The sequence below is a fragment of the Manis pentadactyla genome, chromosome 6 (genome assembly GCF_030020395.1).
Source record: "Manis pentadactyla isolate mManPen7 chromosome 6, mManPen7.hap1, whole genome shotgun sequence".
Taxonomy (NCBI): domain Eukaryota; kingdom Metazoa; phylum Chordata; class Mammalia; order Pholidota; family Manidae; genus Manis; species Manis pentadactyla.
Window position 1 is genome coordinate 103,220,013 of NC_080024.1, and position 27,472 is coordinate 103,247,484.

The 27,472-nt window shown below is 46.3% G+C and overlaps 1 protein-coding gene across 4 annotated transcripts in view; it reads left to right on the forward strand.

Annotated features, from left to right (window-relative positions):
- The window catches only part of KCTD1 (potassium channel tetramerization domain containing 1), a 175,504-nt gene that overhangs the window by 142,080 nt on the left and 5,952 nt on the right, over positions 1 to 27,472 (forward strand). For all 4 annotated transcript variants that reach the window (XM_036914254.2, XM_036914255.2, XM_036914251.2 and 1 more), the window contains exon 3: positions 6,656 to 6,800. In XM_036914254.2, the coding sequence (XP_036770149.1) occupies positions 6,656 to 6,800 (145 nt within the window). The remainder of the gene's footprint in view (positions 1 to 6,655; positions 6,801 to 27,472) is intronic.

The window sequence follows — 27,472 nt, forward strand, 5'->3', positions numbered from 1 at the left end:
GCCATCCTTTTTAGGTGTCAGGCATTAGGACAGAAACTTGAATGGGAATCTAGTAACTTGGATTAGCAAACATAAAAAAGTACAAAGGTGCAAGTGCTTCTGAAAACAAAATTACTCAATAGAAAAATACTCTTTAAATCAAAATGGCTTACGTAATGTCCCTCTGATTGGCGGGCCAGCGGCAGTTTGTTGCTCAGTTCTGCTGCTCTTTTGTCTTCCACATGTCTCCAATTTTCAACGAGTAGATATCACTTTTATAACTTAAAATATTCCCCAAAAGTAATGTTAAAGGTAATTTGTAACTTGTCTCTTGCAAATCTTGAATCTTTTAGCTAGCAAAATAAATCTGAACCAGAAACTAAAAGAAATTGTCTCCTCAAGTCCAAACTATATTTCCAATGGCTTGGAAGCCCAGCAGTTGGGGAAAAAAGGCCTTTCTTGGCAAAGGAGAACAAGTGGGCAAAAAGGCCCAAGAGCGTATGTCCTGCCCATTTCTCACCATCTCTGTCCGTGGGTCCATCTCTGGCACCTCATTCTCAACCCCATCCCTGCGCAGGGTCTCCTCACCCTCCCTGGGCAGATGATCAGGCAGCAATGCAGCTGGGCCCTTCCTCCCCTTCCCTCCTCCCCCCCTGTGTAGTTACCATTTGTGACGGGCTCTGCAGAGTCGGAAGGATTAACCCACCTGCCTCTGGTAAAGCAGGGTCTGGGGTCGTGTTACACGCCTTGGTGCTCAACAGGATGGTGTCCACCAGGCAGCATGAAGAGGACTGGGTGTGTGGAGGCTCGGCAGGCTCTTCAGCTGAATTTCCTTGGCCATAAAGCGGCAGATTCCACAGAGGGGTGCCAGGACTCAGTGTAGGGCCACAGCACATGAGGGAGCACAAGAGCCACCTGGTAAATGGAGATGGAGCCAACTGGTCCCAGAAGCTTCCATCGTCCTAAGGAGTCTCACTTTGCCATCCGTGTTATGCTTCATGGTTGTATCAACAGTTTGAAGTAACCTCTGAGGTCTTGGGGTGTTTTGATGTGGTTCAGTTTGGCTCAATTTAGGGTATCTTCTCAGTCTACCCAAACCTCAGCTGCACCAGGCCTCTGAGGCTCAATGTTTTGTATCCCAGCTATTAAGTAAATTCGTGTCCCTACAAAGTTGATATAACCAAACTACAAAGTTAATAACCAAACTTCCTTGAGATAACCATAAAACGTATGAATTTCTCAAGGGAAGTTGTTCAGTTGTCTTTTCTGTGTTTCTTGTGTGTGTGTGTGTGTGTGTGTGTGTGTGTGTGTGTTTTAATTATGAATGAAAAGGCATTCAATTTAATGGTCCAGAATACAGGCTTCAGAAGCAGACCTAGGTTGGAACCTAAGCCAAGTGACAACCATTTGGAGCTTCAGTTTCCTTATTGTGAAGTTGAAATAATACTGCCACCTCCACAGGGTCACTGTGAGAATGAAATGCAGGAAAGCCCGTGGGACAGCCAGTTCACTCTTGGGCAAATAATGCTATACAGTCACTAATAACTAGCACAAGAGCAGCTGCCCTCTATGGGCTGGAATGGGACTGTCTTCTGCCCACCGCCCCAGGGGCAGGAGCACCATGGGTTTAGAGCCAGCTCTGTGTCTAGCCAGCTGTGCATCCCCAAGCGTTACATATCTCGGACTCTGTTTTTCCATTTGTAAAATGGGGGGTTGACCTAGATCATCCTGGGCATCATTCATTTCTAGAAGTGTGGTTGGCTATTTAAGAAAAGTATTGTGACAGTTCAGAACGACAGAATTACTAACTGAAAGCATCTCCAGTCGATGGCATTGGCTTGCTGCTCTTTAGTGTCTCTGTTCATCCTCCTTTGCACTTGTTCTCAACTCAGCTATTTATTACTCGGGGAGCTTTTTAAGAAATGCAAATGCCTGAGCCCCAGCCCTGGCCAACAGTTACATCAGAATCTCTGGCGGGCATCACTATTTTTTAAAGCTCCATCCAGGTGATTCCATTGCACAGCCAGGATTAAGAACCACTGCTCTGTGCAAAAGACGCAGTCAAAAGCAAGGAGACAAAGGATTTGGAGAAGCCAGAAACTGTATCTGTGAAGAGCTGTGATCTCAGATATTTCAATTCTCACTTCTAAATTTGCTCTTTTTCCTAAAGTCGCTGAGAATGTAGCCTGACATCAGTCCCCACTGCCCTGGAAACCAAATGTGAACTCCTTGACCTGCCTTACTCAGCTCTTCACCATCTGACTTCTGCTGCTCCAGCCTCATTTTTCAGCTGACTCTACGCTCCAGTGGAAACTCATCACATGCCAAGCTTCTTCCAGCTTCAAGCCTTTGTATCTTCTGTTCCCCTCCCCTTCCTTACCTGACCTTACCTTCTTCTGCTTGAACCTGGTCAACTTCTGCTTGTCCTTCAGATCCCCAGTGAACCTCTCTTTGTTTCCTCCCAGAATGGAACTGGGCACACCTCCTGTGCACTCTGCACACCCAGACACACTCGATCACACTGCACTTGATCTGCATTCCCAGCTCACAGACGTAAATTCAGTGAAAACAGGGAGTGTGGTTTATTCTCCACTGCATCCTCTGTATTTCGCATGGTCAGTCTCAGTGAATATTGCTGGATAGAATAAATGAATAGCTGAATGACTACACAATAAAGAAGGAAAAAGAAATTCTTAGGGAACTGAGTCACAATATATTAGAGAAACCAGATCCTATAAACAAATGAATACATGGGAAAAAATTAATTCTTAATGACTGATTCACATTAAGCCAGGTAAGTCAGGTCCTGTCCCTATGCACTTTCATTTAAAACAGTTCTTTAATGCCAGGGAGGGGGTGGGAGGCACATCCCATGGAACCAGGTTTATTTTCCACCACAAGGGGTTTATTTTCCTCAGAGATTTAGTCCTGCATTTACTCTGTAAATAAGAGTGATCAACAGAGTGCTAACATTAAAAAGCAAGAAAGGGGGATATATTTCAATATCTGTTACTGCATTATTTTCAGTGAACCTTTGTGGTCCTAGTCATCAGATGAAGTATTTACAGATAAGACAATTGGATATTTGGGGTTTACTTTTAAAATCCTCTACATGCAGAGGGAGGTGTAGAGGAATAGGTGAAACAAGATTGGCTAAGAGTTAGTTGCAAGCTTTGAAAGCTGGGTGGACACATGGGGTTCATTATATTATTTTCTCTGCTTTGGCCTCATCTTGAAAGTATAAAAAATAAAATACATTTAAAAAATAGAAAAATTAAATTGTGGAAAGAAGTTTTTCTCACCATGGCACTTGGTTCAATAAGTGTTGTTTTAAAAAAAAAAAAAAAAAGGCAGCCATCCATCATCCGGAGTCAGGTCGGTCTTGGTCAGTCGGAAAACAGGAATGTTCTCAAGGTTCTCAAGGTTAGCAAACTATAATAAGTTCCACATAGTTTTAAGGCACCAGCGTTTACAAATCACTGCAGTTTGATTTGTAACTCCATTCACATGTCCACAAGAAATACAGCCTGCGTCGATTTTCCCCCTTTCTTTGCTCAGCCACACAATGCTTTTCCACAGCACGCTCAGCCCCCATCTCGAAGCCCACCCGGGACGCCGTTTTAGGAGCCTTGGCACCGCCCCGTCCTTCCGCGTTGTTTGAACACTCAAAAAGTTCCTCCTTTAACAGTTTGCAGAAGTCAGGGGCACAGTTGCCTATCGCTACTCCCAACAGTGTTTGCCTCCGATAGGGGGGGCCCTTTCTCCCCAGTGTGCGCTCCCCGGGCTCTCGCTTCCCAAGCCTTTGCCGTGTCTCTGCCCAGTCTCCCCCTCAGCGTCTCCCTGAGCAGGAGGCGGGTGGGATTCCGCGCCGCCGCCGCGCGGCCAGGGGACCCGCGTCTGCGGGCAAGTCCGGCCGCTCGCGCCGCTCTCGGCCCCTTCCCTGCGGGGTGACCCCGCCCGCACACCCACCGCTCCCGCTGTTGCCGCGCCGCAGCCCCTTGGCGGTCCCAAAGCTAGGCCTCCATTCAGGCTTCCCTCCTGCGCGCTCCTGCGCGCCTCTTCCCCTTCTGGCCAAGTTTGTCCAAGTCGGGTGTGAAGGCGCTTCGGGCGGCATCTCTGCCCCACGTCCTGCACCTGCGAGAGGCGCGCGCGCGTGCGTGTGTGTGCGCGCGCTTTCACCCTGAAAACTGTTTAATCGTTGCGGTTCCCCTACCTTGTTAAGGTCTGTGACAATACACCGGAGCCCAGATTGTCCCCTTTCCCTCCTTAAATCCCATTCCTTAGTGCCCGTGGTCTCCCAAGGGCTGCTCTCACAAGTCTGCGTTTGCTTCTTTGGGATGCCCTCCTGTGCTGAGCTGTGAGCGTGCCATGCCCCCGTGTTACTGTCTCATTAAACCGGAGAAAAAGCTAGGGTAATTTTATAAAAGAAACCGAGACTGTTTTATAAACGCAAGGAGAATGCGTAAAAGTCGACTCACCCGGATCCCCGCCAGTACCTGGATGAAGCCAGTCGCCTCCCCACCCAAGTCACCCGTTTACTCCCTCACTCCGAAGAGATTTATTGACCACTCATTCACTGCCAGCATACACTCAAGTCTAGATTTTGAAAATGAGCATTTAAGAATAACAAGCATAGGATTTTCTTAAGAATAAAATACTTAATTTTTATCTCTACTGAAGTGACTTGCAATCAAATGGGTACTAACACATTTTAGGCCCAAGAGTAGTAAGTATACATCCTGATTTCATTGTAAAGCCCTTGCTGAACAAATAAAAGATGGGGGTGGGAGTGGGGGTGGGGGATGGGGAGGCTCTAGACCAAAAGCTTTCATTCCACAGTGGTAATTCTTTTCATTCCAATCATTGTAGGGAGGCCCCCTCGAGATCAAACAGACTGTACAAATCCCCCAATGCTACCTAACTGGTTGGGCGAGTTACTCATCATTTTGAGCCTATTTCTTCATCTTCAAAGGGAGGATAATGGATTTGTTACCTACATTAAGTGCTTAGGGTAGGGCAAGGTATCTGGAAAGCGCTTAATAAATATCACTCTCTTTTCTTCCTCTGTCAACTGTACGTTTATCATCCTATTAACAGTGAAGAGTGAAATGTTTTAGTAACAGGCAAACAAGTCTCATAGGTGCCCATCCTACACCAAACTGTCCCGGAAACGCCATAAATAAGTGACTAAGTGTATTTTAGTTTCACTGCCTGTTCTTTATGGAGCCTTCCGCTTGATTGATGTGTTAATGAGAAATGAATGACAGGGTAGCATGCAGTGAAAGAATCCTGGGATGGTTGTAATCCACACCCGTGGTAATCACCCTCAATTCATGGAAAGTTGGCCGAAAGCATTAGCTGAGAAAAACACACCCCGTAGAGTTGTAGAAATATGACCTGCCTGTAATTAGTTGCTTTCTTCTTTCCACTTGCCACCTTCAGGGAGGACATGAGTTTTCTATAGTTTTAAAAGATTTTTATTGAAACAAGCCTTTCCTTTTGGGGAAGGAGGGAAATCGTTTTCCTATTTGTTTGTTGTGTTTTAAGAGGGATGGGATTATTGATTTACCATTACATCTGTCCCATTTCAACAGATTAGAAAATGTATGATTTCAAAATCATCCTCAAAGCAATAAAACGGTGTTTCATAGAAAAGTCATACATAGACTTGTTATGAGCTCAGCAAAAGCTTTTCATTAAAAAATGGAGGCATCTTGTTGCCTACACTGTTAATGAGAGGTGAAATGTACGTTTTGGTAAAGGGAGTGATTTCTATGTAAGTTCTATTTTCTGATATAAGATATTTGCTTGTCATTAGCCAACCCACTGTTTGTGGTGCAGATGTGAATATATGCTGAAGTGTGTAAATTCAGCCTTCCTTAAAGAGATAAATGATAGTGGATGAAAAACACTTTAACTGTAGCACACTGTTCAAATGCTAACTCTGTAAATGGGAAGAACGTATTATGGATTCCTGTTTTCAAAAATCACCCAGAGCCACTCATGTTCCAGAACTAGGTCATATCGTTTTGGGTGGCCAAATGTTTTTTTTACAATGATGCCTGGCTGTTACAGATGATTTTTGCTGAGACCTAAGAAACTAGGCTATATATTGTTAATGGAAAACATATTCTCCTTATGTGAGTGATATTTTCAATTATTCCTTTTTGTAATTAAATGTAGATGTTAGCATATAGACTTTGCTTTACTTGTGGAAAGTTGGTGATTCATGGATGGCGAAGGCTCAGAAAACAGATTTCTTAAAAACAAAAATTTTTTTTTTGTATGATCTTGTACTTTGGAACAATAACATTTTTTTTTAAGTAACAGAGAAGGTTGCTTTAAGTTACATGGGGAAAAACATGATCTTCCATTACAGTGACAGCACTTAGCCATAATCACCATGTCAGGAACATTTTCTTTACAGGTAAAAGACAGTGAGTAAGAGAATTTACTTGAGAAAGCCTGAGACTCTATTGAATTGCCTGGTCCTGAGATATTTATCAAGCAGGGACCAGTACCTCTCAGAGAACCATACCTACCTGATGGGTGAATCCTCCTGACTGCGATCTTCCAAACTGCTACCTTTGATAGTGATACAAAACAGTAGCTCTGAGTTTTAGTGGCCAAACAGCTGATTCTAATTGTCTTCACTGTTCCCTCTTTTCCATCACAGAATCGGAAGACTTTTTGATGGTACAGAGCCCATTGTTTTGGACAGTCTCAAACAACACTATTTCATTGACAGAGATGGACAGATGTTCAGATATATCTTGAATTTTCTACGAACATCAAAACTCCTCATTCCAGATGATTTCAAGGTGAGGGATTCACATTGAACTACCAACAGCATAAATCTGTGATTTGCTTAGATGTGCTCCCTCTAGACTATTTCTAGTTCTGCATTTTTAACATACGCCAGCTCTACTGACATCAGCAGTCTCTAACTTGGTTATATGTCCTCCTGGAGGAACAGAGTATCTGGCCATTATGTTCTGCATGACCAAAAGAGGACCACTTTTTATTTAAAGAATTGAATTACAATTAATTGTAACACTCTGAAAATAATTTAGTAAATTCAAAGTTTATTTCTGATAAGTCTAGTCATGTAGAGAATAAAAAGAAACCCCCTTAGCTTAATACTTTTTCTCCCAGAAATTTAAAGCAAACCTTCTACGTAACAGTAAAATTTAGAATTGTTCCCTTTTAGGTTAGTAACAAGTGTTAAAGTTAGTCCCACATTGTACTGGCAACTCTAGGCAATGGAATTAGACAAGAAGATCAAATAGAAAGTGTTAATATTAGAAGGGAATATACAAAAATGTAATCTTTGCAGCTTTTAGTATGTCTCTAAATTCTAAAAAATCAACTAAACACTATTAGAACTAATAAAGAACTCATTAAAGCATCTACATGTGAGACTAATACATTATAATCAACAGATTTCCTATAGAATAGCAAGAGCCAATCATAAGATATAATGGAAAAATATATTGTTTACAATAACAAGAAATAAGAAAACTGCAAATCTTTACATACAGGTATAAAAGAAGAGTTGAGTAGGTGAAGGGACTCTGTTTCTGGATAAGAAGCCTCAGTATTGTTAAAATGTTAGCTATCTCCAAATTATACATCCAGTGCAAACCCATTTAAGTCACAGATTTTTTAAAAGTGATACTTGATGCATTTAGAAAGTTTGTTTAACAGAAAAAAAAATGCTCAAGAACAGCTAAATAAATTATTGCAGATGGGAATAGTGGTGGTAGTTGTGGGCAAAGGGGAATGTGTCCTACCAGACATCAAAACATACTGCAGAGCTACCATCCTTAACAGGCATGGTCCTGGCAGGGCTGGAATTTACTAATACATCAGTGGAGAATAGTGTCCAGAGACAGATGTGTGTGTTTATAGGAATTTGATATGGTATGAAGGTGGTATTTCAAATCAGTGGGCACAGAAAGGAAGAATGAGCGATTGGCACTGACACATCTGGAAAAAATATAAAGCCAAGGCCTGTCTCATATCATAAGCTCACAAATGTTACAGAAGTGAACATAAAAATTAAAGTTATATAAGTATTCAAAAAAAATGTAAGGGAATTTCTAAAAGTATACTTTTGAGGAGGCACAGAGGGCTTACCTAAGACCCAGAAGTTATCCCTTAAAAGAAAAAAAAACTTGAATTAAAGATGCCATATACAAGTAAAAGACAAGTGTCAGACTAGAAGAAGTCTATGTAATTAATCACAGATTAATATCATTAATAAAGGAGCTCCTAAAAATCTGTAAGCAATATACAAACAGCCCAGTGGAAAACATTTTTAGATATAAACAAAAATCTCCTAAAGAAAACAAATTGCCAATAAACATTTGAAAACATATTCAACCTCTCTAAGATTGAAAATTTTTTAATTTAGATACCACTTTTTATCCATCAGATTGGCAGAAATTTAAAAATTGATAATGTATGGTATTGGGGAATATACAGTGTGGTTAGGAGTGAAAATTATTGAACATTTTTGGAGGTAATTCAGCAGTCATTTTTAAATTTTTAAACATACACAATCTTTGATCCAGCAATTCCATTAATTTATCTTTCAGAAACATGCACATCAATGTGCAGATATAGGTACATAGGATGTTTACTGTAGTTATACCTGTAATAACAAAAATTGGGTACAACTGAAAATATGTTCAACAATGGCAGATAATATTACAAATATATTGAAATCCATACTATGGAATAGTTTAAAAGAATGTGGTAGCTATGTGTGTATGTGTGTGTGGGAGGGATCACAAAGATTTTATTGGTCAGTGAAAATATAAGTTACAGAATATGTGCAGCATGTTCCTATTTATGTAAAAATTATGTGTTTGTGCATATAAATCACAGAAAAGCCTTAGAAAAATAGAGGCAACTTACCAGGGCTTCGGGGAGCCTCTCATCCACGCTCTCCTTCAGGACTTTGAATGATGGGGCATGTGCCAAGGATGATTAGCTAAGAGCAGAAGAGTACGGAAGAGATCCATTTCTTACATGAAAACACTGTGTACATTTGGCAAGAAAATAAGACAGAGTAGTGACTGCAACCAGCACATGCGGCTCCCTGCAGTCCGGGAATGAGCCTGGGGAAGACTTGGGACCGGCCCCCCAGCCACTGGCAGTCCTCAGGGGCCTCTCAGAGAGTGTGCATCTCAGGTGCTGAGGGTGATCCCAGGGTTTAAAGACATGAAACTCGTTTGTGCGATGCAGCTCCTAAATGAAAGCCAGCTACTTCATCAGGGATGATCTCTTCCGACTCCAGAAGGAAAATATATTAACGGTCTGTTTCCAACATGGCACCTTCCTAGTGGATTTTCAAGAGTAATTTTCCATGGACAGTTTTTTTCTTTCCGTGCCAACTTTCGAACCCCTTTCCTGCCTTTCTCTCAGGCCATTTCATTCACCGGCAAGCCTCCTACATGGAGTTCTGGACACTAGCAGGATTAGAGATGCCCCGGAAGCCCGAGGCCCAAGGGAAATCTCTACCTCCAGCCCTCAGTCTCCACCTGGGGCTGCACCTGCTCAAACCCGACCTCAGAGGTCGCTGGCTGGGCTCAGAAAGCAGGCCCAAAGCTGCTGGGATGCCCAGCTGCACCGTTGAGGACGGCAGGCCATCTCTCATGCTAGCTGCAGGCTGGCCTGATTGCCAAGAGGAAGTCAGGACTGCTTCTGGAAGGCAGGTGCTGCCCCCCCCCCCCCCCCGTGGAGACAGTAATGAGGCTGAGGCCTGCCCTGTCACCACAGATGAGGGAGGAGCTGAGAGACAGGAGGGCCCTGCGATAGGGGGCACGGGCAACAGCAGTGCCTGGGCCTCAGATGTCGGGTGTCCCCATGAGGTCGGGCCTTTTTCCCCATGTTGGGAGCACCAGTGAGGGAAGGGAGGGGATGGCTGAAAGTGTGACAAGGCAGCAAGTGGGGAGATGCCTGCTTTCTCTCCTCTGCTTTGCTGAAGGAAGGCAGTGGAGTGAGGGGAGATGGGGTGAAAGAGGGAAGTTCCACCGTTAGTGGCATTTTGACTTGATTGCCTTTTGTCTTGGCAATGGGTTTTAGCCCCAGGTAAGTTCACTATGGATTCAGTGTGACCACAGAAATGACAATAGAACGTTCTTGGGATGAAAGGGTTTATAACCCGGCTTGTTCTCCCGGTGGTAGTTCAAACACTAGTTATGTCTGTATCCAACAGTCTGCAGGTCTGTAATCCTCCATGTCTCTGCCTCCACCCAGAGCACTGGGCCAAGCTCTTTATATAGTGACTCAGTCAATAATAGCTTATTGCCTACAGGTGTGGAAGCAGTAGCCTAGCAACAGGCCAGTTACATCATCATGTGGTTTGGGTTCAGTGAGGATCCTGGCCATAGGAACCCCAATTTTTCCCACACTCCAACCCTCCAGGATTCTTGCATCGCAGGCTACATTCTCTCAATCTTCCGCAATGGTCCCTGTGCAAGAAAGCTGGAGCACTGTAAGCAGATTCCACAACAGCAACAGAGGATAACAACAACTTAGAAATAATAACAAAAATTAAGATAAAACAAGATTTTGATACAGGTAACAAAAATTATAATAATCCTCAAGCCAGAGGAGGTTCCCAATCCACAAAGACCTTAGGGGAGATAAGAAACATGTTTTAATGACACCAACATAGGTAAATCTTGTCCATCAGGTAGGATGCATGCAAGAGAGTGGTCCCGTGATAGGACTATAGGAGGAAGAGGATCCCTTCCAGGTCTAGTATACCATACTTTTACTCCTTTCCCTGTGGGGGTTACTGAAGGGTCTATATACAGTGCTACTGGAGGTATATGCACTGGCAATTATGATAAAACCACACTCCCCGGTAAGATGCTCCTGCCTACTGGCCATTTAGGATATACCACTGTGATCTTTGGGGGCCACTCTGCTGTTACTCCAGGAATTCACAGGAGGCCAGCTGCCAGGCCTTGTCCCCAAGGTGCCAGGAGAGCCAGCCATCATTGGTCCATGTGTTGAAAGGTCCAAGGCCACGTCCACTTAATGGAGTCTCCGGGGTTCAGTGCAGTTGGTGCTGGCAGCAAGATGTTATTCTGGTGGCTGAACCTCAGCTTCAGTGATTCTTCCTTGGTTTGTACTTGCAGTTGTATAGGGGAGGCAACTATGTGTTAACATGTCTGTGGGGCTCAGAGCTCCCTTTCAGGGTTTCTCATTCAAACGCCATAGCATGGTCCATAAGCGAACTGACCATCCTTGCAGACTATTGGTATCTGACTTTAGTCCGGATTTTAACAAGCCATTGTGCCTCTCTATCATGCCTGCTGTGGTAGGACTGTATGGCACATGAAACTGCCACTTGATTCCCAGCTGTCATACCCATTCTTACAGTGCATGTCAAATAAAATGGGTGCCCAGATCACTCTCAATTACCTGTGGTCTGCCATAGAGCTGCTCCAGGCCTCTTTTGGTCACCTGCTGGTCTGCACAATGGGTGGAAAAAGTAACCAGAAGTCCAGTAGCTGTGTCCACACAAGTTATGGCATACCGATATCCTTCTGACACAGGAAGAGGCCCAATATAGTCTATCTGCCACCTGACAAGGGGTATCGGCCTCTTAGCTATTGTCCCATGTTGCTGTGGAACTCGGTGTAAGTCCCTTTTGGAGTACACGACACACTCCTGCCGGACTCTGCTAACTTCTTCAAAGGTCAAAGGCAAGCCCCATCGACGGGCTACAGCCCACATTGTTTTTTGCCCCGCATGCAACAAACACTGATATAACCATTGGAGGCAGGCTTTCCTTCTAGCCAATGTATCTTGGCCAATTTATCTGCTTCATCATTTCCTGGGGTTGCCAGTGGCAAATGACCTGTCACATGATATACTGTAACTGTTTTAGTCTCACCACAGGCCCATAAGTCTTGTCACAATTCTTGTCCCCAAAGGGGTCGGTGACCAACCAGCCAGTTGGCATGGTACCAGGTTGGTAGCCACAGGGTCAAGCCCCAATAGACGGCCCAGCTGTCAGTTCAGACAACTATAGGGGAGGGCTCCTGGCTGATCACAAGCCATAATGCCCACAACTCTGCCCATTGGCTGCTCTTCCCCTCACCATCTTCCATCCATATTGTCTCAGTCTTAGGATGGAAGCTATGGCCCTCCATTTTGGGGGCTGCACATGGCTGGAGCCATCTGTGTACCATGCATCTTCAGGTATAGGGGCTCTTTGCTCCCAATAAGGACTCTCTGCTATGAATGGTTCTGAAGTAAATTCTTCCTGCTTTTCACTAGTATATGTCACAGGCCCCAATAAGCGTTAGAGTTCTTCACTTAAGGGGCTACTAGAGAGGGCACTACACTGCTGTAGGTAAGCACCCCACTTGGCCAGTGTGTTTGTGCCGCATCACTCCTTTGCTTTTGGGTCCAGTCTCATATCCACCCCAAGATGGGATAGGTGGTTATTACCTTTATCGGGGCCATTCCAGTGATGGGTTCTGTAGCCCGCAAGGCATGATACATGGTAGCCAATTGTTTTTCTATCAAAGTATCTCTGCCCTTTCCAGAGTTGTGAGCAGAATCCGATAGACTGGCAAGTTCATTCAAGCCACTGCCAGAGACCCCAGATATAACTGTATTTAGTCACATGAACATCCAGCTCACAGAGCCTTGATGTGTCTATTACACTCAAGGCCTGCACGGCCTTGACTACCTATTTTGCTGTAGTAAAGGCAGATTCACATATGTCATCCCAGTCTCACCTGACACCCTTTCATACCAACGAGTATAAGGGCTTTAGAATTTGTGCCAAGTGCAGGATAAACATTCTCCAATAGCCTAGAAAACTCAAAAACTCCTCTAACAATGCTACATTTGTAAGAGTAGAAAAGGCCTGGACTTTATCTATGACTGCTTCTGGTAGAACTTCAGTCTTACCCAACCAGATGACCCCCAAGAATTTGACTGACATACCAGGTCCCTGAACCTTGGTGCTGTTCACAGCCCATCCTTTCTCCTATAGATGTTGCAGCAGTCTAGGTGCTGCACCTTCTAGATCTGAAAGAGAATCAGATGTGAGCATGACATCATCAATATAATGGTACAGCTGCATGTTTGGTGGTTTCTCCCATGTAGCCAAGTCCTGGGCTACAAGTCCATGACAGATGATGGGGCTGTGGAGGTATCCCTGTGGGAGGACAGTGAAAATCCATTGCCATCCTTTCCATGTGAAAGCAAACTGTTCCTGACTTTCCTGCTCAATGGCAATGGAAAAAAAGGCATTAGCAAGACCTACCATATAATGGTGTGTTCCTAGTTCATGGCTGAGGGTATCCATCAGGTCTGCAATAGAGGGGACAGCAGCATGCATAGGGGGTATGACTTTATTCAGTTCTCTGTAATCCACAGTCATACGCCAGGAGCCATCTGGCTTTTTTACTGGCCACACTGGGGAATTGAAAGGACTATGGGTGGGCTTTATAATACCCACCTTTTCCAGTTTCTGAAGGGTTTCTCCAGTTTCTTTATGCCCTTCAGGCCTTCTTTATGTCATGGACTTGTAGCCCAGGACTTGGCTACATGGGAGAAACCACCAAACATGCAGCTGTACCATTATATTGATGATGTCATGCTCACGTCTGATTCTCTTTCAGATCTAGAAGGTGCAGCACCTAGACTGCTGCAACATCTACAGGAGAAAGGATGGGCTGTGAATAGCACCAAGGTTCAGGGACCTGGTATGTCAGTCAAATTCTTGGGGGTCGTCTGGTCAGGTAAGACTGAAGTTCTACCAGAAGCAGTCATAGATAAAGTCCAGGCCTTTTCTACTCCTACAACTGTAGCATTGTTAGAGGAGTTTTTTGAGTTTTCTAGGCTATTGGAGAATGTTTATCCCTCACTTGGCACAAATTCTAAGCCCCTGTGTTTACCATAGCCAAGATACATTGTATGTTCAGTGAAGACCAATGGTTAGCTAGTTGGTATAAGTCACCCTTTGAAGCACAGGCAAAGTTATGGGCAGGTGCCTAGCACGTCCCCTCAGAACTGCCTTCACCACACGTACTCTCAGTCTGAACTCACCTGCAGTGGTCTGCAACCATAGACACTGCAGGATATCAATCCCCAAAATATACTCAGGGATGGGAAAGATATACAGTATACTCTTTTGGGGATAGATGCCCTATTTCCAAGGGGATTTGGGCTCATTTCACTCTGATAGCCTTACCCCCATATCCATCTATGATAGTGGGGATCCTAGGAAACCACTCAGGGTTACCATGAATCAGTGAACATTCAGCCCCTGTGTTCACCATAGCCAGGACACACTGTATGTTCAGTGAAGACCAATGGATAGCTATTTCAACATGTGGCCTCTGGTCATCCCCGGTCCCTCAGGCAGGTACCTCAACCTTCCCCTCAGTCAAGCCCTGTTCCCCAATCATCTTCCTCTGTGTGTTTGAGTGAGGTTGACTCACTCTCCAACAGGAAGTCTTGTAAACACACAGGCAGGACTTGTGGCTCTGTCTCTGGCCTCTGCCTCTTTGTTCTTAATGGCTGGAACTGCTGCTCTGGTTTCAGTTGTTGCCATAGCTCCAGTAAGATTCTATTTGACTTCCCATCTAATTTCCTTCCATCTGCTCTTGCCTGCATTAAATCAACCTACATCTGGGTCGTTGTCACCTTCACAGGGCCCTTTAAATTCTTCTTTTGAGTAGCAGATCTTATTTCGTTCTGTGGTCTCATTGCTTCAGCCTCTCCTAAGTCTGCTACTGTATGTGTCACCTTGCTTATGGGATGCCCTAAGTGAGGGGGAAGAATGGCCACTGGAGACCCATAGAGGGATGTGGGAGCCATTTGAAGCACAATATTTCTCTTCCCTGTAGTAAAAGGCTCCTCATCTGGGCCATGATTCCCTGGACTATAGATGGTATTTTTTATGCCTACTCCCATAACACCTGTTGGAGCTCAGCATACCTCTGCCATCTAGCAGGGGAGGATGGTAAATCACCCCAAGTGGGCCACACAGCATGAAGTGCAGCCATAAGCCAACTGAGGAGGTAGTTATTTTCTAGGGTCTGATGTGCACTTTGTAACCGCTGCCTCAAGGCAGGCTAAACCATCAGGGAAGCCAGCTTTCCATCTCTGATCCTGACAGAACAATTCTGTCCACCCCTAAGTCCCACAGATGCAGGAGCCAAGCTGGTATTGACTCCGAGGGCTTCTGCCTAAACTGGGCGCCCAAATCCACCAGCTCAGCCTGAGTATAGGGGTGGAGCATAGTGTGTTCAACAACCTAGGGAGGGGCCTGTATCTCTCCTAGGGGAACCCTCTGTTGTCGTGTCTTTATTTTCTTTACAACCACTAGTCATGCTTTTAATAGAGGAGAAGTCAGTGCCCCTGGCACCACCCCTTCATCCCTCCCCAGCTCCCTCCTCCATTTCCGGGGCTGATGGCACCTTTCTCTCCCCTCCCCTGAGTGCCTCCTGTGCTACACCCTTTACCTTTTCTACTGTGCCTCGCAGCAATGCCAGCTCAGTCTTCAATAGCTCTCGTACCTTCCCCTCAATGCTTCACAGCTGGCATTCTCGTGCCACCTCCTCCTGTGCTTCCCTCAGGTGTTTGTCTTTTTCCTCTATGGCCTTTTCCTCCTTCAGAGCACCTGGCAGCACTGCTGTCTCATTCTGTAAGGAATCTTTTACCTCCTTCACTGGGCCTCACAGCTCTCATTCTCGCACTGCCTCTTCTTCTGGTTTCTGCAGGGAATCCATCCTCTTCCTTCATGGCCTTTACCTCTTCAGCGGCACCTCGCTGCCAGCGTCCTTGTGCTGCCTCCTCTCATATCAATGCCATTTCATTCTTCAATGAATACACATCCACAGCAGTTCACAGCTCACATTCTCATGCTGCCGTTTCTTGTGTCTCTTTCAGGAGCGTGTTCTTCTCATCTGTAGACTTTTTTAATACTATGAGAAGCAGCCAACCCACAGTCCCCGCTGCCTCACGGGCACTCTGTCGCTCAAAAGACCTACTTACTATACCAAGGGCCACCCCTACTGCCTCAGGTGTCACCTCCACCTGCCTCCAGTCCTGGGGTGGGGCCCAGTCCTCTAGGAGACAAGCCACTGTCTCCCCACTCACAGGGGCAGCCCGCTGAAGCACCCCTCCCATAAGGGCAGCCTCTCTTTTTCCTTGGTCAACAATAAATAATGCTGAGTATGCCAATTGCCTGCCAATGGGTTTCAGCCCCGGGCAAGTTCATTATGGATTCAATGTGACCACAGAAATGATAGTAGAATGTTCTTGGGATGAAAGCGTTTATTACCTGGCTTGTTCTCCCAGTGGTAGTTCAGACACTAGAGTTACGTCTGCATCCAACAGTCTGCAGGTCTATAATACTCCATCATCTCTGCCTCCACCCAGAGCACTGGGCCAAGCTCTTTAAATAGTGACTCAGTCAATAATAGCTTATTGCCTGTGGGTGTGGAAGCAGTAGCCTAGCAATAGGCCAGTTCCATCGTCAAGTGGTTTAGGTTCAGTGAGGATCCTGGCCACAGGAACCCCAACTTCATTTTCAAATGCTCACTCAAAATCTCTGCCTAGATAGTGCACAGTTCCTTAAACTTGGGCTGCCCAAACGTGAACTAGCCCTGCCTGCCTCCCCCTCCCCACCACCACCATGAAGCCTGCTCCTCTCCCTCTGTGGCCTGTCTCAGTGAAAAATGCCAAAGCCAACCTACCTTAGGAAGCTGAGAGTCATTCTGGACCTTTTCTCCTTCTTTTCCTGCTGTATAGACTCCATCAGTGAGTCTTTCCATAGGACCTTCCAGATACCCCTCCAGTCAGTCCACCCCTCTCACCCCACCTGCCTAGGCCAAGGCCCAGCAGCTCCCTGGATGATTTGAAGTCACTTCACAATTGCTCTCCTCTCTCCCATCCTTACCTATCTCATCCACTCTCCATGTTGGAACCAGGAGAGATATTTTTTCATTAAACTGTTTATTTTGAGATCATTTTAAACTCTTATGCAGTTGGAAGAAATAATAGAACCTGTAATACCCAGTCTCCCCAGAAGTAACATCTTGCACAGTTATAGGATGTCACTCTGGGATACTGACATGACAGTCAAGGCACAGGGCATTTCCAACACCTTGAGGATCCCTCCTGCGGCCCTCCCAGAGCCACGCCCTTCTCCCTCTGCCCTCCCTCCCCCTCTCCCTCCCCCTCACCAGGGGACACTTTTGAAAGAAGATCATGTATCATGAATTGCTCCAGCTTGAAAGTCTGCAGGGGCTTCCCATTAGCTGTTCATGGAGCCCACGAGACCTGGAGGGCTCCAGCCCCTGCCCACCTCACCCCGCTCTTGCCCTACTTCTCTTTGCTCCTCAAACACAGCATTTTTTTCACCCCAGAGTGTTCTGTCTGCATGATACTGTTTTCCTGGCCTTTATTTGTCACTTAGATTCATCATATTCATCACTGAGCTGTCCCATGCCTAGTCTAGCTTAGCTTTGCCTGTACGCCCTAATTCTCTGGGGCCACATGGTGTACAATAGTTAACTATTGTTGAGCACTGAATGCCCAGCTATAACTTACACATGCTTTCAGTAACAGGAGTTGGAATGGCCAATTAACAGAGCCTTAAACAAATGGAGATTTGTTTTTCGCACATAAGAAGTCAGAGGTCCATTCTTGGCAGCGGTTTCTGCTCAGTGATGTTATCAAGGACCAGGACTTTGCCTTTTTGCTTTGCCACTCCAAGTGTTGATGTTTCGGCCTCATGCTTGTCTCCTCAAGGTCATAAGGTGACTGCCTCAGCTCCAGGCATGACATCTTCATTCACAGGAAAAAGGACAAAAGGCTTTTAAATCATAAGACTTTGTCCTTGTCAGAAGATTCCCACCCCACCAAGACTGACTGGAGGGGTATCTGGAAGGTCCTATGGAAAGACTCACTGATGGAGTCTATACAGCAGGTGAAGAAGGGGAAAAGGTGCAGAGTAACTCTCAGCTTCCTAAGGTAGGTGGCTTTGGCATTTTTCACTGAGACAGGCCACAGAGGGAGAGGAATTCCCTTTATAGCTTCGTGGCTAGTACTGAGCCTCCCTAGCTGCAAGGGATGCTGAAAAGGTGATTTTTTTTTTTTTAAATCTCTATAGTGAGAGAAATCAGCAGTGGGTAAGGGGTTGGGAATAACCACTGGGGAAGCTAGCCAGCAGTGTCTGTCACACCAGCTCAGTACTGCCATGGGTTAAGCAAGCAAATACATGTGGCATGGATGAATGAATGGATGGGTGGATAAAGAAATGAGTGAAGTGAGTCCCACTTCTGGTTCATACCTAGTCATATACTTTCTTATATTTGAACTCTGGATATTTTGTGTCTGTATCTTGACTGTCTATTTTGTAAGGTCTCACAGGCAGAGACATTTTTAAGTTTTTCTAGAGTTCAAAATGCTCATCACAGAAAAATTGCATAGTATTAATTAATGTAAACAGAACAGAAAAGGGCCAAAAGAGTCATGGGAAACCAGAAGCTAAATATATGTAGGTAGTGTGTTTCTATTTAGAATCATAGGACTGAATGGAAAATATAAAATATGCATGTGTAAAATATCATCATCCTAAGTTACTTAAAAGGGTAATATATTAATTTATGATTCCCATGATTAAAAGCAATGCAGAGGCCAGGGGATGTGAAACAATTTATGGGGAATTACAGTTAGAAAATTATAACAGCCCTTCATTTTTAGTTGCAGTATATTTCTGAAATGGAACTGAGTATTTTAAACACATTTAAACATGGCAGGCACTATTACTTCCCAAGAGCATTCAGGTTAGATGCTGGTGAGAGAAAAACTTTTGCATGGAAGATTAGCTGTCGCCGATTCCAGGGGACGTCCCTCAAGGACTCACCAGTCTCCTGCCTAGCTAGGACTGGGCTAGTTGTGTCTCTGCACCTTGGGGCACCCCCTTAGGATTCCAGAGCCCTGAAAGATCTGCTGTTCAACAGTTCTCAGTACAAGACACACACCCTTTAATTGGCTAAGGCTTTAGCTGTAGCCCATGCTTGGAGGAAAGACAAAAAGTACGTCAAATGAAACGCACTTATCCTGGGGCCTTCAGTGTTTCCCAGGGAACCTCTGGGTGAAAGGCTGTGAAGTACGGCCTCTGGAACCTGGAGGAGCATCTCAGGGAGAAGGAGCAGAGGCGGCCATTCAGCCCTTGCGGCTGATGCGGGAACTGCAACACCAGCCATCAGTTTGCGTGGATCCCAAGTACAGGCGCCTACCGACCAGCCCTCAGTCTACTTGGCCCGGGGCAGTACAATAGGTGCTCCTTCCTCCCCCGGGCTTATTTCGTGACTTTGGAAAAGGAACACAGCTTTTGGCATACAGACAGAATCTCTTACTGAGTTTGCTGGGAGGAGGGGTCTTTGATCACCTTCTTCCCTCTCTAGTTATTGAACACTGGCTGGAGCAAAAGCATGAACTCTTGAAATCACAGCATTCTACACTCTTTAAAATCTCTTTCCACAAATAGGCCATCTGAGCTGGCTACCCATTTAACAATTTAGATAACTTCATAGTTCAGAACAGCATGTAAGTGACTGGAATCTGTTCTCCAGAGAAGAGACTGTAGACCTCCTGTGCAGTGTTTTATTTTGGACGTGACTGTCCCTCTGCTCCAGGCATACATGTTTGTTCACTGCTGCTTTATTTTCTGTTTGTGCGTGGAGGCTGGGTGCACACAGGAGCGCACACACAGCTGTCATCCCTGGTACACCGCGAGTCCCGAGCTCTGGTACCTTTTCTGATAGCACTGCAGCCCCTGCCCTCGCCGTGCCCTCACATCGGGCCGAACTGCAGCAGTGCAGCATCCAGGCGGCTTGCCAAGCCCAGGTGCGGCTTCAAAATGCAGATAGACCTGCCTTTTAATATTGTAGGTAAAGTGTATGTATGTTGTAAAAAATATGAAAATACAGACAAGCCAAAAAAAAAAAGCTTAAACATCTTCCCACCACTCAGATTGCCAGTGTTAAAATCATAGCGCGTTGCCTTCTGGATCTTTTTCTATGCTTATTTCAGACAGTAATCTCTATGTTTCCATTTCAATGACATTTTTTGTCCTCTAATACACCAACCAGATTCACATCTCCCTGGGGGACCCTAAAATGTGCCTTACAGGTAGTTTTTCCTAGACTATCTGATCCAAGACCACACATGGACTCCAGTTATGTCCGTTCCTTTTCTTGTCTAGCAACGCTCCTTTTTTATATGCTGACTGGCTAAGAGACCAGGCCAGTTGCCCTAGAGCATGTCCTGCTGACTGGATTTGTCTGCTTGCCTTGTCATATGTAGTTTAGCCCACCACTCTATCCTCTAATTTCCTGTAAACTGCAAGTTATATCTAAAGGTTTGAGTTTAAGTTAAACATTTTGTGAGAACACATCTCCAGTGTATGTATTTCGTATTATATGACATTAGCAAACGTGTGTGGCAGAACCACCGTTCCCGATGCTGTGTGTGCCTTGGGCTGCCACTTGGTCTACGCCAGGCTCAGAGTTCGTCACCGCACACTGTTACTACTGTGAGCCAAGTAATTCTTGCAGGGGACTGGCCTGGGCCTTGTGAGATACAGAGCAGCATTCCTGTCTCTACCCACTAGATGCCAGGTTTTGACAGCAAGAATGTCTCCAGACATTGCTCAGTGTCCTCCAGGGTCAAAACCACCCCCAGCTGAGACTAAAATCTAGCGTAAAGAGGAACGGAGGGAAGTGCTTGCGGGAAGGGGGCTGGTCTGTCTCACTGGATCAGTGGGAGTGTTCTCCCAGGGGTGGGGGCCAGGGCAGCTCCAAGGACCCCGTCGTGGGGGCTCGCGGGCTTCTAGGATGCTGCCCATCCCACGGCCCTGCCTCAGCAACACCCCCCTTGGTTCCACAGAGAATCATCCGAGGCTTGGGTGATTTCACACTCCAGTGAGTACACATCATTAGCTAATCAGCGGCAGCAACACAGACATGGCCTCCAGACACATGCTCCTGATGCTCCAACCTTCTCAAAGAAGGCAGAGTGCTGAGCTGGGGAGACCCCAGGAAGTTTCTCTCCAGTACTGCAGGGAGTGCCCGCCTCGGACATCTACCCCAGCCCATGTCTCAGCCGCTGCTGCCTAGAATTTTCATGCCTGGTGCAGAGACTGTCACTCCTCGTACCTTGACCAGGCCACTTCCCTTCCTTCCCCAAGGCTCCTGCCTCAGAGGTGGGCACTCAGAACTAGCTGCCTAAGCAAGGAGGAGGCCTGGGAGGCAGGCGAGCAGCCGCCCTGCCAGCCCGGCACTATCTCAGGTAGCAGCTGTAGCCCCTGCCCTCACCGCACGTTCACATCAGGCCTGAAAGCAGCAGTGGTGTCCGGGTGGCTTGCCAAGCCCAGGTGTTGCTTCACAATGCAGGTGCACCTGCCTTCAGTCTGCCCTGTATCACCTGTGTACACTTAGCCTTCCTCCAAGAGATTGGGAAGACGGGGGATGGACACAGTGGCAGGGCAGAGAAGGGACACTGCTTCCATTTCCATCAGGATAAACCAGGCTGGGTATCCTCATCCCAGAAAAACAAGAGTAGCTGGGAGAAGCTGGAAGCTGGTGCCACTGAGCAGGGAGGAGACCTCCTGGCGGGAAGTATCAGGTGCAGCAGGGAAAGGAGCCAGTGGGCCCAGACCTTCTGGGCTTTGGAAAAAAGAAGGGAGATAGGAGGATGGGCAGGGATGAACAGGTGGAGCCCAGAGATTTAGGGCAGTGAAACTACTCTGTATGATACTGTAATGGACATCACCGTACATCTGTCAAAGCCCATGGACGTACAATGCAAGGGAGCCCTAATGTAAACTGTGGGCTTGGGGTGGTTATGATGCCAGGGCAGGTTCAAGCTGTAACAGGTGGTGGGGAGCTTAATGACCAGGAAGGCTGTGCATGTGTGGGGCAGTGGGTGTATGGGAAATCTCTGTGCCTTCCCCTCAATTTTGCTGTGAACCTAAAACTGCTCTAAAAAACAAATCCTTCTAAGAAAAAAAAAGAAAAGAAAAGAAAGAATGCCAGCCCACAGAAGTACTGCAGAGCCAGGGAAATTAATAACTTTAGACACCCCAAACCTCAAACTGAAAAAACTGTGGTGCCCACCTCCCCCTCAAAAAAAGTATCTTTAAAACTAAAGCAGATAAGTCCAGCAGAGATGTTTTTTTCTTATGACAACTACTACTTGGATGCTGTTTTTGAAATGTAAGCTTTTATTTCCCCTGATTTTCTCAGCACCCCTGCTCTGCGGGTCCCCTGATATGTACATACTGGCAGTGTGTTTACACAGAACCGCCCAGAGCAGCGGGCAGGGACAAGCCTGCAGAGCCCCAGAGGAATGGGATGCATTCCCCACGGGGAAACCCTCGTTGTGTGCACAGAGCCTAGCATGGCATCGGGCACATAACAAGAGTTTAAAAAGAGTGAGTGGGTGAATTGCCTTTTGAGTACAAGGGCCTGTCAACTACTATGTAAAACTTCAAGTACATAACAAGTTAAATAAACCTTTGAGCTGTTTTGTGGAACCAGTAACTGCATGTGGTAGGCTGAATAATGGCCCCCAAAGGTGTCCACATCCTAATCCCCAGATCCTGGGAATGTGTCACCTTACATGGCAGAAGGGACTTGGCAGATGTAAGTTAAGGGTCTTGAAATGAGGGGATTATCCTGGATAATCCAGGTGGGCCCACTGGAATCACAAAGGTACTTACAAGTGAAAGAGGGAGACAGGAGGGTCAGAGTCAGATGTAAGGAAGTGATGGGGTTGCTGGCCACCAGTCAGGGAATGTGGCAGCCTTTGGATGCTGGAAAAGACAAGGAAACCGATTCTCTGCTAGACCATCCAGAAGAGGGGAAGCCTGCTGACACCCTGACTTGAGCCTGTGAGGCCCACTTCAGATGCCAGGCCTCCAGAACTACAAGAGAATAAATTTGTGTTGTTTTAAGCCACCAAATTTGTGCTAATTTCTTACAGCAGCAATAGGAAACTAATATACTATATACATCACTTTTTCCCTCTTAGGAAAATGTTTTCTGAATTCCAAATATTTAATCAAGAAATAAGCTTTTGAAATACGGTCCATTTGCATTTTGGAGTCCACCCACATTTACCTTCTTGTTCCATGTACCGACTTCCAGGGTCTTAGGGAAGCTCAGTTTGTTCACCTGAGCTTATTAAATGGGAACTTGATCTTTTTGCCTCAAAAACACATTTCAAATCTCCCCCCAAAAAGTTATTTTAAAAATATACATTCTAGGATCTTAAAATTACTTAAACATGATAATAGTACAAAAAGTGAACAGGAACAGATCTATTTCTCTTTAACTGGATATAAGGCTAAACAGGAAATATGGATGAAGCTTTCTTAAGTAGATTAGATAAAATTGTCATGATGAGCAGGGCAAAGAATGACAGCATCTAACATGTTCTGGGGTTGCTTTGCTGAGAGTAAACCCGGATGCTCTGGATTCATTTCCGTCAGCAGAAGGTCTGGGACGGGAGCTCCATAAGCTCCTGGCCATTTCCACCTTGTACCGTGCAAAGAAGAGACCCAGTTGTCTGGAGTTTGTAAAAACCAAAGAAAGGACTGGTGGGTATTGTCAGATATGAACTGAAGCTGAGGGAAGATTTCAAAAGATTCAGGCACCATAAGGAAATGAGCACAAAGCCTGAAAATCTAAAAGGAAACGTGATAAACTCTTGTAAGTATGGGAGTTAGACAATAAAGTTGAATGATCCTAATTGGGAAAGGAAAGAAGGAAAAGGTTTCTAAAGAAAAGCAGCCCTAGGCTCTGAGTCGGTTCTGCGGGGAGCGCTCTGCTGAGCCGGGACTGGACTTGTGTGCTAGGAAGTGGAGAAAGACGAATATAAAGGCGCCTGCCAAGAAAACAAAGGGCCAGCACGAGCCTAACCATGCAGAAAATGGTAACCACGGGCACCTTTTTAGATGTCGGGCTGGAGGACACTTGGGGGCAGGTTGGCATGGGGAGCTGTGCTCAGCTGTCACTCGTGTCTGCCGCCACCAGCACAGACGGCAGCTCTGCCCAGAGACCTGGTGGAACAGCGTGGCAAAGCAGAAATGGGCCCTGACAGTCAAGAGAGCGAAGGAACACCTGGCGGCTTGAAGCAGTTCGAGGCGAGGCCCAGAGATCATGTCCCTGGTGGCAGCGTGAGAGCCCTTTTTAAGCCTTCGCTTTTGCAATGACTAGCAGGATCCTTAAAAAAAATCTCTGAGCAGGGCCAGAAGTCTCCCAGGGGCATTTCCTAATCTTCCAGGAGATAACAGTGAGTGTGAACAGCATTATGTAGGGAGGCGCCCTGTCAGTCCACAGCCAGACCTCAGAGTGAATTGCCCCACCTGTGGTTTGTGGGCTTGGAGGGTGAAAGAAGGTGGTGAGGATTCGGAGTCAGCAGAGGGGGACTTGTGACCCCCAGTTCTGTCAGCCACAGTACCTCCAGGTGACGATCGACAAACCGGTAGTTCAGGGTATCGTCGCAGACATAGACTTGCCACGGATCAGAGCTGGAAGCACACTGAATATAATGTACTCCCCTCATTTTACAGATAAGGGGACCAGAGCCCTCAAAATTAAGGAGACTCTCTAGGCAGTATGGAGAGCTGGGCTCTTCCCACATCTTCAGCCTCCCCTTGGAGTCCCACCCAAACACAGTGTTTCAGCAAGGCATCTCAGGCTGGAGGATCAGAGAGCAATAGATTTTTTAACTGCTTCAGTTGCCAAAATCCAGAGCCTTCATTTATTATCTGAGCATCAGTCTGAACAAAGGCCTATATATAGCCCTGTCTTCTCGGTACTTTTAAGAAATGATTCACACCTAGAACAGAATACCCAGTTGAAAATGACAAAAAAATAGGAGGGAGACCTAGACCACTGGGTGGCAGAATCCAGATTTTCTCAATACATTAGAACGAATTCAGAACCTACAGCATGCAATTTGAAGAGGGATAACTAACAGGGGATTAAAAATATTCACGAACGCTGAATGAGGAAAACCTAGCTCAAAAGCAGCTCTGGTGAAGACAGGTGTAGGGATTTCCATGTGTGCATATATGAGCTCAAAGAGTGAGCTGTGGGGCTCACCTTCAGGGGGCTGCCTTGGGAGCTCAGGCAGCCTTGTTCCACCTGCTCGGGAGAACACTGGCCCCCAGAGATGCCCATGGCCTACTTCCTGGAGGCTAGGAATATGTCACCTTACACGGCAGTAATCTTAATGGGCCCAGTGTACTCACGAGATCTGTACAAGTGAAAGGAAGAGGCAGGAGGGTCAGACCAAGAAGGAGATGTGTCAACGGAAGCAGAGTAGGGAAGATAGGGGACCCCAGGCCACAGAACGCAGGCAGCCTCTGGGAGCTGGAAGAAGCAAGGAGATGGATTCTCCCCTAGAGCCTCCAGAAGAAACAGCCTTGGTGACCCAGTTTAGATTTCTGACTTCCGAGCTGTAAGAGAATACATGTGTTGTTTTAAGCCACAAAGTGTGTTGGAATTGTTACAGCAGTGATAGGAAACTAATACAGGCTGTGTTAAGAGTGGTTAGTGTCCAGCCACACCGTGACTGAACGGTGCACGTGATCACATGTGAACCGTTAGGTCCAGTTCTGGCTTTGGTTTTAGGAAGTGTGTTGACAAAGTCAAGTCCATACCAAGGTTGAAGGACCTCAGAGTCATAACAAATGGGAAAGAGCTGAAAGGACTGGGTATTTTCAGCCTGAGTAATATTAACACATAAGAGTTGTCTTCAAATGTTTGAAGGGTTAACATGTCAAAGAAAGTTAGGATCTCTAACTAAGGAGGACAGGATTAGAACACATAAGCTGGAGTTACAGGGAATTCCAGGTCATTCTAACCAAGACAGAGCTACCAACAGAGTACATGCTGTGCCCTGTTGGACTGTAAGTTTCCCGTCGCTGAAAGCATTCAGTCAGGCTGAATGGTCACTACTCAGTGATGTTACAAAGGACTCCTCCATAGGGCAAAGTCTGCCTGTCTTGCCAATGGGTTTCAGCACCGGGCAAGTTCACTATAGATTCAATGTGACCAAAGAAATGACAGTAGAACGTTCTTGGAGTGAAAGGGTTATACGCAACTTTATTTCCACGGTGGCAGGTCAGTCCCTAGAATCCCGTCCGCTCAGAGCCAGTCTTCATGCAGCAAGCTGGGCTCTGCCTCTGGGCCTCTGTACCCCTGCAGCCATCTCAGCCTCTGTCCTTGGCACTGCCACCACTCCACCCTCTGCTCTCCTGCAGCCTTGCAACAGTGCCACCATGTCACCCAGAGCACTGGGCAGAGCTCTTTATATAGAGTCAATAACGACGATATATTACCCACATGTGTGTAATGAGCTAGCCAACCAGGGCCAGGTGAGAACCTTCACTGCATCCACACTGCCCTAAGCCCTTTACTCTAAAATTCAAAGACTCAATGGCATATTTTCACTGGAGCCCCAATTCGTCCTTGTCATTAAATCTCACAGGAAAGTAAAAAGTGGTAGCAACATTCTTGCCTCTGGTGCTTGTGTTACCCTCAGTGCTGTTTTTAAATCTCCTTGAGAGCTGGCCTCTTGGTAAGGACGGAGGTCAGCATCTCACAGGCGGTGTATTTCAAAGATGGGAAGATGGCAAGGTCCCTGAAGGGGGACCCAGGAGGCCAGAAGAAGCGGTGCTCCCCACGCCCACCCTCAGACTGGGCTAGGAGGCCTTGGTTCTGCCCTAAGAGCGGCCACACCTCAGCTTAGTTCTCAACTCCTCAAGCCAAACAAGATCTCCTGTGGGTCAGGAGGCTGAGCAGGTGACAAAAGGCAAACTGAAGACAGTCAGAGCAATGGGCTGCTCTGCTATAGGAAACCAAGTCCTGGCTGACCCAGCTGCCAGCAGCAGATGGACTAGAGAAGCAGCCCATTCTGCAGATGAGGACTGGCAATAACATCTCCACCTGGCCCGGGCTTCTCGGTGTGGGAAGTCGGTGATCGAGCTGGAAGCCCACACTCCATTCTCGCCTCTCTGCCTTTTTCTCTGGGAGCCCTGCATAATGCCGCTGCTGGGAGATGTGCAAGAAAAAGAGCAAAGTGCCAAATAAAAAGAGTGCTCCAGTGGCCATGCTCTGCCCACGCTTCGTGCTGCCCAGACGGCTGAGGTCTCTGACGCCGAGGCCCGGAGCAGCACTTCGACTCTCCTGCGGGCGCCTGGTGCCGCCTGCCAGCTGCAGTCCGTGAGGAAAGTAGATATGCCTGGGTCGGTTGATTAAAACATTCTTAGTCAACGTGTCTGGACGAGTATCCACTTATCTCGTTTATATAGCTGTGTTTAGACATAACATTGACCTGCTTGAAAACATTGCTCCAAGCTGCTTCCTGCCCGCCATCCTTCGTGTCCTCCCTTTCAACGGCCAGTGCACGTGTTTCAAGACCT